The sequence below is a fragment of the Schizosaccharomyces cryophilus genome (assembly GCF_000004155.1).
Source record: "Schizosaccharomyces cryophilus OY26 unplaced genomic scaffold supercont4.4, whole genome shotgun sequence".
Taxonomy (NCBI): Eukaryota; Fungi; Ascomycota; class Schizosaccharomycetes; order Schizosaccharomycetales; family Schizosaccharomycetaceae; genus Schizosaccharomyces; species Schizosaccharomyces cryophilus.
The window spans coordinates 97,579-109,871 of record NW_013185627.1 but is presented as its reverse complement, the minus strand read 5'-3'; the positions used below and the strand labels follow the sequence as shown (position 1 = coordinate 109,871).

Below are 12,293 nucleotides of genomic sequence, written 5' to 3'. Positions count from 1 at the left end.
AAACAAAAGGAACATGATTATAAAAAAATTTTTTTTTTTTGAGGTTTGAGATTTGGTCCAATTTTTACTCGTAAATGATCCTTTTTTTATTGTTAGTATAATTGCTAAAACTCTGTAAGCATGAAGTTCTATAAAAATTCGATGCAGTTGCAATGCAAAGGTATTGTCAGAAAAGTCGATACGTTGGATTAGTAGAATTTACAATAAGTCATTAATTTTCTTTCTTGTCCTTTTTAATTTATTTTATTGTTTTCTAGCTTTTTTTGGTAGATTTATAAATTTTTAACCTGAACAAGTTATAGAGAAGAGGTGTAAACAAAGAAACACAATCTAAAAAAGAGAGCAAAAAAGAGAAACAGACAAAAACGGAGAAAAATAAGCAAAAAAGAGAAAAATGAATAATTTGGCCAAAGCCTTAAGCAGTAATAAAAGAAATTTGCTTTCAAATTTGATATGCAAACAGATAAGTCAAAGGCCAACAAGAAAAAAATAGAGAATCAGCCAAGTCATGAATTCTAGGAGTAAGAAAAACACTTTACAAAAAATAATTACAGGTACGTCAAAAGGGATTAGGATGTCACAAAAGGGGTAACTCTCTCGGAAAAGGAAGGATAAGACCATAGACAGTGAAAACAATCATTTAGGATTTTGCATATGAGTTGATTGCTGGATGTTATAAGAAGGAATAGACGCATATACATTAGAAAAGGGAGCAAAAGGGGGTACATATGGAGTAGAAGGATATGCGTCCGACTTGATATTCGAAGGTGCCGTAAACATAGGAGGATACATAGGAATGGTAAACGGGATTGCAGGAGGTAAAAGTGTCTGTTGTGTTTGCCCCGCGTTCAATGAAGGAGAGTTACTTGGAGTAGACGAAACATAAGAGTCAGATTTATCACATCGGTCGCGAGCATACTGTATTTTACTCTTCTGGAAAGCTGGTTGTAAAGGTAACCCATGGAATGCTTTCATACCATTTGAGATATTCGTATAACTGACAAATCCCGTATTTGGTTGCTTTAAGTACTTAATGCTTTCAATTTCACCATATTGCCGTAAAATCAATTCCAACTCCTTCTTGGTAAGAGAGTCACTGACTTTGCTAAAGTAAACATTTCGAGAAGCACCCATAGAGATAGAAGTTTCTAATACACGTGGTAAGGGGCCACTTGCTTTTCCCCATCCAGACTTTATACGACGCCCATGAAGGACGACCATTTCGTTGGAAATGTATGCGTGGAAGGCTTTTGCATCAGCAACGTCGACAAACGTGACGAAACATATATGTTTCTCAGGAATATAATGAAAGTCTTGTAGAGGTCCGCAGTAAATGAGGTCACATATTTCGGAATCTTTTACTTTTGCATCCAAATTTCCTAGGAAAACGGTCCGGTTTTCTATGTCAGGTTTATGAGATATCTCAGAAGTAGATTCTTTTAGTTCAGGATCGGAGTTAATAGACACGGAAGACGAAGAAAATTTAGGAGAACCGTATGGAGAGGAGCACGTACTTGCACCACGATGCTCGCAGCGATCTATACCATAGAAAATTCTCCAAGCATGATAAGTTGGATCACAAGACAACGTCTGTACGACACGAATTGCATCTTTGATATTTAGGTAATGAATGAATGCAATGTTCTTTTTGGAAAGGATTTTCACATTATCAATTTCACCGAATTTGCCAAAATGATCAACCAACTCATGTTCCCCAAAAGTAGCAGGAAAGTTCCCAATAAAGACATTTCTACTCGCCGCCATATTATTGCAAACATTGTATACTGATTCTGAGAGACGGCTCGGTCTGGCGAAAGTAACTTTCAAAGAGCGACCATGAAATTGGAATCTCCGACGATTACAACATTCATGGAACTTGATAGCATCTTCTGCAAATAAGAAAGACAATATTACCTTGTTTTTTTCTTGCTTTTGTTGAACCCTTTCCAAAGGGCCCGCATGAATATGCGAGAGAAGATCGGTTATCTTATACTCAGAGGGTAAATTACTCAATATTAAAATTCTAAAGTCGGCCAAATAACTTGGTTCTTGATAGGGTAAATTTGAAGTATCTTTTGGATCCGGAGGTTGTGAAGCAAATGGAGGAGATGAAGAAGAAATCGGTTGAAAAGGAGTACATTGAACAGGATGAGCTGAGTAAGGATTATCGACAATAGGAATGATTTGAACTGGGTAAAACGGGTTAGAACCATAATACATATTTCCAGAAGATGCGCCATTAGGTAAAGAATGAACAGAATTCGCAGATAGATCGGAAGCAGGAGCAAAATTTGGAGCAGGAGAAAATGAGTCTTTTAATTTATTTTCAGCCGATTGCAGTTGAGGTTCTTGGAATGTGTCTGACTGAGCAAGTTCATGTTCTATTGGGTCAAGCAGTCCTTCCTTCTCTTTCAAAAGATTAATTGAGACGCCAGGCACCTCTGAAAAATCAATATCGTTAGGAGAGTCAAAAGAAGTAGAAGCAGAGAGTGAATCAAATGACTTGAAGTTTTCTTCCTGTTTATTATCCAAGTGTTGACAACCTAATTCTTTCAAGAAGTTACTCTCTAACTCAGGAGTGGTATCTTCTTCCTTCTCGCCAAGTATATCATCACTGACTTCCAATTCTGTTGTTTGGATAGTCTCGGAGGGTACAATGTGCTCGACCACACTTTGATCTTTCGGTTGGCTATCGCCATGATAGGAAGCAGTAGACTCCTTCATAACCTTTTATATAAGACTAGTATCTCTAGTGTCCAAGAAGGGGTTGCAGAGCCAAAAATTCAGAAAGCTAGTATTGCGAAGAATGGAAAACCAGGAGAATGAAGCTCCTATTTAAGCCATCTTTACTAGATAAAATCAATCTTTCGTAATGCTTTCCACCTAATTTCTCCTGCCTTCCCCTCATTTTGTAAGCCATTTTCTAATTATAATGAAAGTATAAGTAAACAAACCTTGTCCTCTTTTGCTCATTTTGCCTTCGCTTTTTCCTGGGGAAACCGAAATGTATGGCGCATGTGCCTTCACCTAATTAACGGCACCAATAAAAAGCTTCAAATACCCCGCACGTTAAAAATAGAGTACAGCAAGCTATTACCAAGCGATATCTTGTCACTTTCTGATTGGGCAAAACGGTTGATGTCATCAACACCCTTGTAACATAAACAAAAAAACCAAGGGCAAAAATCCATAAGCGCTCCAGAGCTTTGGTATTAGTTTCATCAAATTACTGAATTATGACAGAAAACCTCTTGTGTTTTTAGAGAATAATCACCAGGAAACGATTTCCCGTAAACGCAGTATTATAGTAGCAAGCTAAAGAAATCGCTATAAGAAACCTACTAAGAGGGAGGGCCACAAGAGCTTTATAAGTATGTTAAATTCCTGCATAAAGAGGTAAATGCCTTCGGATGCCTTCTTAAATGGTGCGTCTTAACAATAGAAAAGCTGATCCATTTTGGATCGTAACGAGCTGAACTCACTTTGTATCTTGCTTCCAGCTTTCAAAATGTTTCATGTTCTTTCTTCCTTCTTTTACCACAAAAAAAAGTTTATGTTCCATTCAAACTATGCATTCCCCTTCAACTCGGGATACCGCCAAATCGAATATTATATCATTACACCCTGTATTTATTATCTATTATTGCAAAATGGTAAATCTGCGAAACACTTCTAATAGTGCCAATTAGACCGAGCTTTTCCATAGACTCTTCAAAAGACGTGCCCGGTATATATGACAAGTAAATACAACAAAAGATTACTTATATCCTCAAATCTATATTAATTTCCGAATTCAAAGACAAAACCATAGAAGCTTGCCCCAAAAAGAAAGAAAGTAAAAAAGAACGCCTTCAGAGATAGCACATCATGAAAGTCAAACCCTTCTATACCATCCGATGAATTTCCTGATCTTCGAATTTGCTCGAATTATCCACATCTGTCCACCATTTGAACAAAAAGTGCTGGCAAATCAACTTAAACCAGGGAGTAAACTTGTATTCAGGATCTTCAAACATAGCCTTTAACTCATCCATAGTAACATACTTATAGGCTTGTACCTCATTAGGATTGATTTCCAACTCAACATGACCCTTATAGAACAAAATATAGTCAACTAAACATTGATAATTAGCAAAAGTGAGCCTCAAAGGATTTCTTGTGCTTACTCTCATGCTCGCCCCATTTGTCAACGCTAGGTGCAAGGTAATGAATCCTGGTTAAGTACTGGTACCTTTCTTTAGGAATATATTCAGCCTTGATTCCTAGTTCATGAAACAACTTTCTTTGTGCGGCAGACTTCACGCCCATAACCGCTTCATCCAATTTAGATCCGCGCTCAGAGGCAACATCTAATGGATGTGAGCAGCACGTGTTGGTCCATAAGGAAGGAAAAGTGATTTTTTCAGCTGCCCGTTGCTGCAACAAAAGACGGTTTTCATTATCAAAAAGAAACATGGAAAAGGCTCTATGTAATAATCCTTTATGAATATTTTCCATTAAGTGGCCTAGTTTATCCATTAGTTGTGAGTTCGCATAGTTTAACTGTTTTCTCTCATATCAAAGTTCCATACATTCTTTTTTCGTGCCAGATCGTACAGGCTTATCATTTTCGTCTACTACAATACAGACTTCTTCCATCAATCTCAATTGCTCTTCATCATAGAGCATTTGCTGCTGTGTGACGCTCATCGTCAATGTTGGTGAAGGGTAAGAGAACTTCTGGCATCTCCTTCGTACCACCCACCAACAACCAACTACGAGAAAACTTGGAATTGTTTCCAAACACTCCGTTTTCTTGGTTGATTGTTTCTTTTATTCTTTTTTAATTAAAACTTTAATCAATAAGTGTCTAAGCCCGTTTGCTTCTGCAAAATTTCGCTTTTTCCTAGCGAATTCAGAATTTACCAAAGAAAGACATTATTAAGATTTCCTTCTTTTTTCTTTTCATTTGGGATTTTTTTTTGATATAAATCTCAATTGAAATCTTATTTCTCACTTATCTGCATTTCAGTAGGTGCCACATCATAATTCAGTTTCTGTATCTTTTGTTCTCGCGCTTTTTATTTTTCATAAATTTATAAGAAAAAAACGAGTCATGGTAAAGCGTCGTACGGCCGCAGTTCTTCCCATCAATCTTCCTCATTTACAGCATTTGGTGAAAAAGGACCCCAAATCCTACCGCGACGAATTTTTACAGCAATGGAACCATTATGAGACAGTTAGAGAAATTTTCCTTATTCAACCATCCAATGATGTTACTGAATTCAGTTCCCTTGTTGACTTTATTGCTCAAACATGTAACCATTATACGGACATTACTAAGGACTTTTCGAAAGAATTAATGGACTTACTTCAAAAAAATCATGACCAGTTTCCTTTTGAACTATCTGAAAAAATCGTACAGGCTCTTGTTTTACTAAAAAACAAAAGTGCTCTGTCGCCTATCACACTTCTACAGTGCTTTTTCCCTCTCTTCAGCAGTAATCCTTCTCGAGCCTTCCGTGAACTCCTATATGAGCAGGTTTCTCTTACAGTACGTAATGCAAACAAGAAAGCCAAGAATGATAAGCTTAACAAAGCTGTTCAAGCTGCTTTATTTACCTTAGTGGAAACTTCTGATACGGCCTCTATAACACATACGGATTATTCTAACAAGAAGCATGAATATTCCCCAAACGAGCTTTCCGGTATGTGGGCTGTAAAAATGGTCCAAGACTTATGGAAGCGAAATATTTGGTCTGGTGATGCTCGAGCGGTCAACATTATGAAGACTGCCGCTTTATCAAACAACACCAAAGTTATGCTTAGCGGTATATATTTTTTCTTAGGTGCTGATACCCAAGAAAATGAAGAAGAAGAAGAAGAAGAAGACGATGGTTTGGATGTCTCCAAATTAATGCATCAATCGAATATTAATAAGAAAACAAAATCTCGTGAAGCTCAGATACTCCGTATTCGTGCTCTTGTGAAGAAAAAAGAAAGGGGGAAGATGGCACCCCCTGCAAATGTTAACTTTCCTGCTCTTCAACTTTTATATGATCCTCAAGGATTTGCAGAAGAACTTTTTGAAAAGCAATTAGTGAATTCAAATCGTTCTCTCTCTATGGATCATAAACTTGTAGTTCTTCGTCTTCTTACGAGATTGATTGGTACTCACAAGTTGACTGTTTTAGGTCTTTACTCGTACATGATGAAATATCTGACTCCCCATCAGCGTGAAGTTACTCAGTTTCTAGCTTGCTTAGCTCAAGCTAGCCATGAATTTATTCCTCCAGATGTTTTAGAACCTTTGATCCGAAAAATCGCTGACGAATTTGTCACTACAGGTGTCGCTAATGAAGTTGTGTGCGCCGGTATTAACGCCATTCGAGAAGTTTGTGCACGTTGCCCATTTGCTATGACGGCAGATCTATTACAAGATTTAACCGAATATAAGTCTAGCAAGGATAAAGGTGTTATGATGGCTAGCCGTGGTCTCATTACTTTGTATCGTGAAGTTGCTCCTGACATGTTGAAGAAAAAGGACCGAGGAAAGCTTGCATCGATGGAGTTGAAGGATCGTGCTCCAATCAAGTTTGGTGAAGAACTAAACGTTGTTCACGGTATTGAAGGCTTAGAACTGCTTGAAAAATATAAAAATGAAAATGAAGATGGTGGAAACGAGGACGACGATAGCAAATGGGAAAACTGGGAAGCTGTGGACAATGAAAGTGATTCAGGTGAAAGCGAAGGTTGGGTTAACCTAGGAAGTGATGATGATATCAATATTAGTGACAGTGAAGGGGAAAATAATAATCAAAAAGATACCGGAGGAACATCGGAAGATAAAGCTAAGCTTGAGGACAGCGAGCATAAAAATGAAGCTTCTAACTTGGCTGCTAGATCAATTTTGACTCCAGCTGATTTAAAGAAGCTGGAAGAACTGCGTGAAAAAGCTAACGTTGACCGCTTGGTCCATGGACCAAAACGTGTACATGCTGGCGACGCCGTTGTTGATGCAGGTGATATTGAAGGTCCAAAGAAAAGGATGAAAGACGATCGTGAAGGCCGTTTGGCACGTGTCATGGAAGGTCGTGAAGGTCGCGAGAAGTTTGGATCCAAGAGTAATCAATTTAATCCTACGAGTCTTTCAAATAAGAGAAAGCAAAAGAACAAAAACTTTATGATGATTAAACATAAAGTCAAAGGAAAGGCTGGAAGAAGCCTTATGCAGAAGCGGAAATCTTTGCGTGATCATATCGATCGCGAGAAAAAACGTATAAAGTAAAGGAAGATTAGTCTGAAAAGGTGTCAATGATTTAAGATATCTCTGGTGAGTTTTTTTGGTAATTGTTTTATAGAAAGGAATCGGTTTAGGGATTAGGACAATTAATATTATTGCATTATAATACAGCAATTGCATAAAGCTTCTTTGTGATGTACCTTAAGCAAAAAAATCAATATATCATTAATTAGCATTAGACTCATTACGATCATTACATGTTTGTTTAGGAACGCTTTACTGAAGATAGGGATGGAGTTACACCACATATACCTTTCTGAGTAATTCAGAAGCAAACTCTTTTCCTGAAAAAGGATCCCTTAAATATCCTTCTTGTATTCCGTTTGCTTCATTCCATGCAACTAAACTCTTAATTCCGTAAACATGCCCATTTGGAAATGCCACAGGACGATTATCACTATCCAGTCGTGCACCCGTTAATGAATCAACAATGACGGATTGCGTAACATGAGCATAAGGCAAAGATTGAGCGAGCACGCTTAGGTTTGGAGTGCATACGGGGCACTGCCGAATAGTAGAGGATTGAAAGGAGTGAGAAGTATGTGCAGCTTCGTAACTACAACAAGAAGGGGTTTTTAAAGAAGAAAGACCCGCGGCAATTGCAATATGCAAAATGGAAACCGAAGAAAGACTATGGACTTGAGTGAATGTTTTGGAAAATAAAGACGCTAGAAAATCCCATCGATTATCAGAAAGATACTCCTAAGAACTAAGTTAGACCAAAAATGATGCCCATAAAAAATTAGTACACTTACATTGTATCGAGAAGCTTTCGTGGTATATGGAATCGCCAAGAGAGCTGCCACCTGCTGAAGACGGACTGCATGAACTTTGGTCCAATTACCGAAGTAAGTCTTGGCAAAGTTAATTGCCTGAACTTTTTTATTCGATTTTATTAGTTCAACAAATCGTTGTATCCGAATCTCAAGCTCCAGAGTGCTGTTAATCTTTTTCAGAATGGATCGATGCTCGGCACACCATGCAAGAACCTCTTTCAACTCATGCCGAAGAATGGAATCAAGTATTTTCTGATATCTCTTGTAGACATCAATGTCTACCATTTCAAACAGGTCAGAGTTCTTGCACAACTTTATGGCAGAGTCATGATATCCATTTGCTAACATATAATCCGCAATTAATCGATTCAAACGAGTCCTCGACCAGTCCAAAAATTCTGGAGAATCCAAATCTTCAATTCTACTGAGAGTATTTATAAACTGTAAACGTAATCGTGTTCGTTGAATATGTATTTTTTCGGATTCCTTGAGCTGCGTCATCTAAACCAACGTCAGTAAAGCAATAAGCAACAAGGATTTTTACCTTTTGTTTCAAATTTCGTGTCCTTAAAACCAAGCCATCGATCTGTTTGACCTTGTTTTCGATGGGGATTGACTCTTGAAGCAAAGCTGTAAGCGTAGAGGTCATTACATGAGACTCATGTTCCAATTGCCGTAATACTTGCTTAAAATTTAATCTCAATTGCTCAAAAGACAGCAAGATTCCGGGCTTTTCCAGCATAAATTGTTGCTCCGGGGAGAAACTCATTATGATTGTATAAAACCTGCAAGAGATATTCACAGTAAAGTCTATACCAGAAAAGAATTAAAAAGATTATCTGTAAGAGCGAATTTATAAAGCTAAGAAAGAGCAATATCACTCAAATGAAGCAGGAACAATAGACTTTAAAAAAACAACAGGAAAAAAAGCAATACCACAAGACAAAAGCAGAAGCAATGGTTGAAAGGTTCAGCAGAATAGGATTTTCTTTATGAAAGGAGATATTTACAATGAACGACCTACTTTAGTATTGGTAGAGGATGCAAAGCAAACGACTGGGGATTTGTTCACGTCAAGAACCATAACGATGAATATGTCGCTGGATAGATCCTTAGATGAAATTATTAAGGACAAAAAAGTAAGTTCTAAAAAATAAACAAAATCATTTACAATATAGAAAAGTAGTGTTTTTCGAAAACCAAGAAAATCTGATCGTCAGAATAGGATTGACAAAAAGCGAGGAAAGGTATATACTTTAGGACAGAGTGACAATCTTTAGCTTGATATAAGGCTAACATGATTCCTTCTGCATTCAGAGACCAGTGAAACGCTTTACATCACAGATTCCTTCTATTGACAATGAACCATGGCAGCATGATTTGAACCAAGAAGATGATTTACCTCAGAGCAAGAAGCTATACAGAGAAAAGGGAAGAGACAGGTATGCTTCTATGCTCAGAGATGTACAGTCTGTTATGCCGAGATGAGCAATTTGAGATGTATTGGACCGTCATGCAAGCTAACATTGGATTCAGAAATTCTTCCACCGAATCTTTGTATATTGTTTTAATTGAAAATTTACATTATGAGCTATCTGAAGAAAATGTCAGGGTAAGTTGCTACTGGTGATAATAGATATACTGGAAGAAACCGAACATTGTGTGCAAAAAAAGCCGGTTCATGAATGCGTAGCAACGAAGGCTTTTCCCTTAAGGTCTCGCTCCATAGTGACCATGGTTATTGGCATTTTACCTTGCAGGTTGTATTTAGGAAAACAACTTTACATACAATCAGCGGCTTTCGAACGCGCAGCCTCAAATATCATTCTAGTTAAAAGGCTCAGAGAAAAGATTGGTCTTCTAAACGCATTACAAGTCATCCTTTGAAACCAAGAGCTTTCTCGATGCAGTACCTTCAATCAATCTATCTTCTCAAAATATTTTAAGCTATCTTATTATTGACAAGGTTTATTAGTCATTCCTATCAGAATTTCATCCTAGTTCTATTCTCATGGATTATGATCGTGCCGGTCGTTCTGAAGGAACTTGTCGCGCTTTTTTCTCCTCAAAAGAAGAAGCAGAACATGCTGTTGAATCTTTGGATGGTCATTTTGTTAATAATCAACCGATAAAACTGTTTTTAAAGCCTCCTACTTCCCTTCTGGATCGAATTTCTTCTCCCGTTAATGCTAGGAGTTCTCATAAAAAAGCCTCATTCAAGGATTTAAGGGATCCAGGCAATGAAAAAGAAATAGCACATGTCCATCCCATTTCTCATGAGGACCTCGATCGAGAACTGGATGCTTATGCAGCTTCTTACCAAACACCAACAAATTGTGAACACATGCCAAAGGAATCTCCTGATAATACAAAACCTATAGAAACAGAAAACAAAGGCTTCGTTTCGGTATCTGTTCAGAATACAGAGGATATGCAGCTTGACAATTCATAGCGTTTGAAGCTTGTACTTCACCAAATCAGAGAAAAGTAGGTCTTAATGAATTTATTTCTTTTTTAAAACTAACAGACTGTAGACGATTGTACCTCTAGTATGAACTATTTTGTCGTCCTACTTCCCCATACATCCATACAAAACACACCATTTCCACAATTTGTCGACCTGGCAAAACAGCCATTGTAGCAATCAACTCCGACCAATTTGCATCAATATATCGTCAAAAAACTATTAATTTTTCCTTCTATGCATGTTTTTTTAGCTAACTCATTGATCCTTTCATAGTTTCATTCAGTTGTTTTCATTTGAGATTCTGGGTTTTCTGCGTCATCTTCCGAGTGATTTACTGTCACTTTTATTGATATTCTGAATTATATTTCTGTTATCATGTTCCAATTCACTTCTACTTCCTTGCCAGAGTATGAAGGTCCATTGCGTGTCGGTTCGGTAGTCATTGAAACGAGTGTTCCTGAAGAACTTCGGTGCCAGCTTCCTAGCATTGAACATGAGATGAAAACAGTTAAACTTCGAATGTTTTATCCCCTTCTTCCTAACAAGGATGTGAGACGCCGGAAAGACGAGCTTTGGCTTCCTTTCAATGAGGGAGTTCCACAGATTGCTAAAGGGTTTAAATGGTGGATGATTCGCGCATGTGCATCATGGTTTTCGAAAACGTCGCTTCCTGTTTACGATGGGGATATATATCAGGACAGTCAAAATGCTAAGCTGCCGGTATTATTGTTTAGCCATGGACTTTTAGGTTCGAGAAACGTTTATTCTTCTTTATGTGGAAATATTTCTTCGTATGGGATCGTTGTTTTGGCATTAGAACACCGCGACCAGACTGCCATTATTTCGACTGTTCGTGATCCTGCCGACCCGGATGATAAAGGTTATCTTCTTCAATACCATGAAATCAAAGATTTTTATAGCGATAGTACTGTTGCTTTGCATAAGGACAGGTTTTTTTTTCGTGAAAGAGAAATCCAACTTGCTATGAAAATGATCCGCTCAATCAACGAACACGGTGTGCCTAGTCTAGACACAGCCTACTCTTGCTCTGCTGACCCCAAATTATATACACGTCTTTTTGAATCACTAAAGGGTCGCTTGAATACTACCAAAGGAGAGATTTTACTTTCAGGTCACTCTTTTGGAGCTGCCACCTGTGCTTATATAACAAATTCTTCAACTCCTTCGCTCAATCACAATTACCTGCATCGTGAAGAATACAAATGTGCGATTTTGTATGATATTTGGATGTTCCCCGTTCGTCAGCTGAATATACAGAAAATCCGATACCCTACATTGATGATTATCTCCTATGAATTTCATCGCTGGACCGATAATTACGAGGCCTTGAAAACGTGGCTTCTGGATCGCGAGTCGGAGTCTCAAATTGGTCAGGAAAGTGCTGCAGACAAACTTGATATTGTTTCAAATGAGAAGACTTCGCACGTATTCGTCTTGAATGGGACAGTCCATGCAAATCAAAGTGACTTGCCTATCCTTTTACCAAGCATGGTTCTCAAAATTTTAAAGGGAAAAGTAAAGGCTGATCCTTATGAGGCTGTAAAAATAAATACTCGCTCATCTGTTCAGTTTTTGCGGGAAAATGGAATCAAAATTCAAGGGGAAAATGACCCCGATTGTTTACGATCGGAAGTCATTCCTGGTTGGGAAAAAATCATTTAAGTGAATTTTTGGTATTTTGGTTGAAAAAGATGGCCCACCTCTAACCTTTTTGCTTGTTTTCTATTTATTATTTCAGCATGCTAAA

General features: G+C 37.8%; 6 protein-coding genes across 6 annotated transcripts; 3 read left to right on the top strand and 3 right to left on the bottom strand.

Moving 5' to 3' along the window:
* Positions 1-636: 636 nt before the first annotated feature.
* SPOG_02259 (RNA-binding protein) lies at positions 637-3,075 on the bottom strand (the record flags this gene model as incomplete). The annotated part of the gene is made up of 2 exons (XM_013168200.1): positions 2,565-3,075; positions 637-2,543 (listed from the first exon to the last, which is right to left on the bottom strand). The coding sequence occupies exons 1-2, from the start codon at positions 2,722-2,724 to the stop codon at positions 637-639; spliced, it is 2,067 nt and encodes a 688-aa protein (XP_013023654.1). The 5' UTR covers positions 2,725-3,075.
* A 429-nt stretch (positions 3,076-3,504) lies between these two features.
* Positions 3,505-4,706, bottom strand: SPOG_02258 (isopentenyl-diphosphate delta-isomerase Idi1). Its single transcript, XM_013168199.1, has 3 exons — positions 4,572-4,706; positions 4,167-4,505; positions 3,505-4,114 (listed from the first exon to the last, which is right to left on the bottom strand). The coding sequence occupies exons 1-3, from the start codon at positions 4,687-4,689 to the stop codon at positions 3,885-3,887; spliced, it is 687 nt and encodes a 228-aa protein (XP_013023653.1). The 5' UTR covers positions 4,690-4,706; the 3' UTR covers positions 3,505-3,884.
* Positions 4,707-4,737: 31 nt separating this feature from the next.
* Positions 4,738-7,414, top strand: SPOG_02257 (SDA1 family protein). Its single transcript, XM_013168198.1, has one exon. It carries the CDS (start codon positions 5,096-5,098, stop codon positions 7,265-7,267), a length of 2,172 nt encoding a protein of 723 aa, XP_013023652.1. The 5' UTR covers positions 4,738-5,095; the 3' UTR covers positions 7,268-7,414.
* SPOG_02256 (ubiquitin ligase complex subunit) lies at positions 7,353-9,191 on the bottom strand. Its single transcript, XM_013168197.1, has 3 exons — positions 8,603-9,191; positions 8,038-8,559; positions 7,353-7,984 (listed from the first exon to the last, which is right to left on the bottom strand). Exons 1-3 carry the CDS (start codon positions 8,825-8,827, stop codon positions 7,520-7,522), a joined length of 1,212 nt encoding a protein of 403 aa, XP_013023651.1. The 5' UTR covers positions 8,828-9,191; the 3' UTR covers positions 7,353-7,519.
* On the top strand, positions 9,153-10,510 carry SPOG_02255 (THO complex subunit; the record flags this gene model as incomplete). Its single annotated transcript, XM_013168196.1, has 5 exons — positions 9,153-9,197; positions 9,237-9,305; positions 9,376-9,500; positions 9,595-9,670; positions 10,034-10,510. The coding sequence occupies 5 exons, from the start codon at positions 9,153-9,155 to the stop codon at positions 10,508-10,510; spliced, it is 792 nt and encodes a 263-aa protein (XP_013023650.1).
* Positions 10,511-10,900: 390 nt separating this feature from the next.
* Positions 10,901-12,208, top strand: SPOG_02254 (PAF family phospholipase A2; the record flags this gene model as incomplete). Its single annotated transcript, XM_013168195.1, has 2 exons — positions 10,901-11,225; positions 11,274-12,208. The coding sequence occupies 2 exons, from the start codon at positions 10,901-10,903 to the stop codon at positions 12,206-12,208; spliced, it is 1,260 nt and encodes a 419-aa protein (XP_013023649.1).
* Between the last annotated feature and the right edge of the window lie 85 nt (positions 12,209-12,293).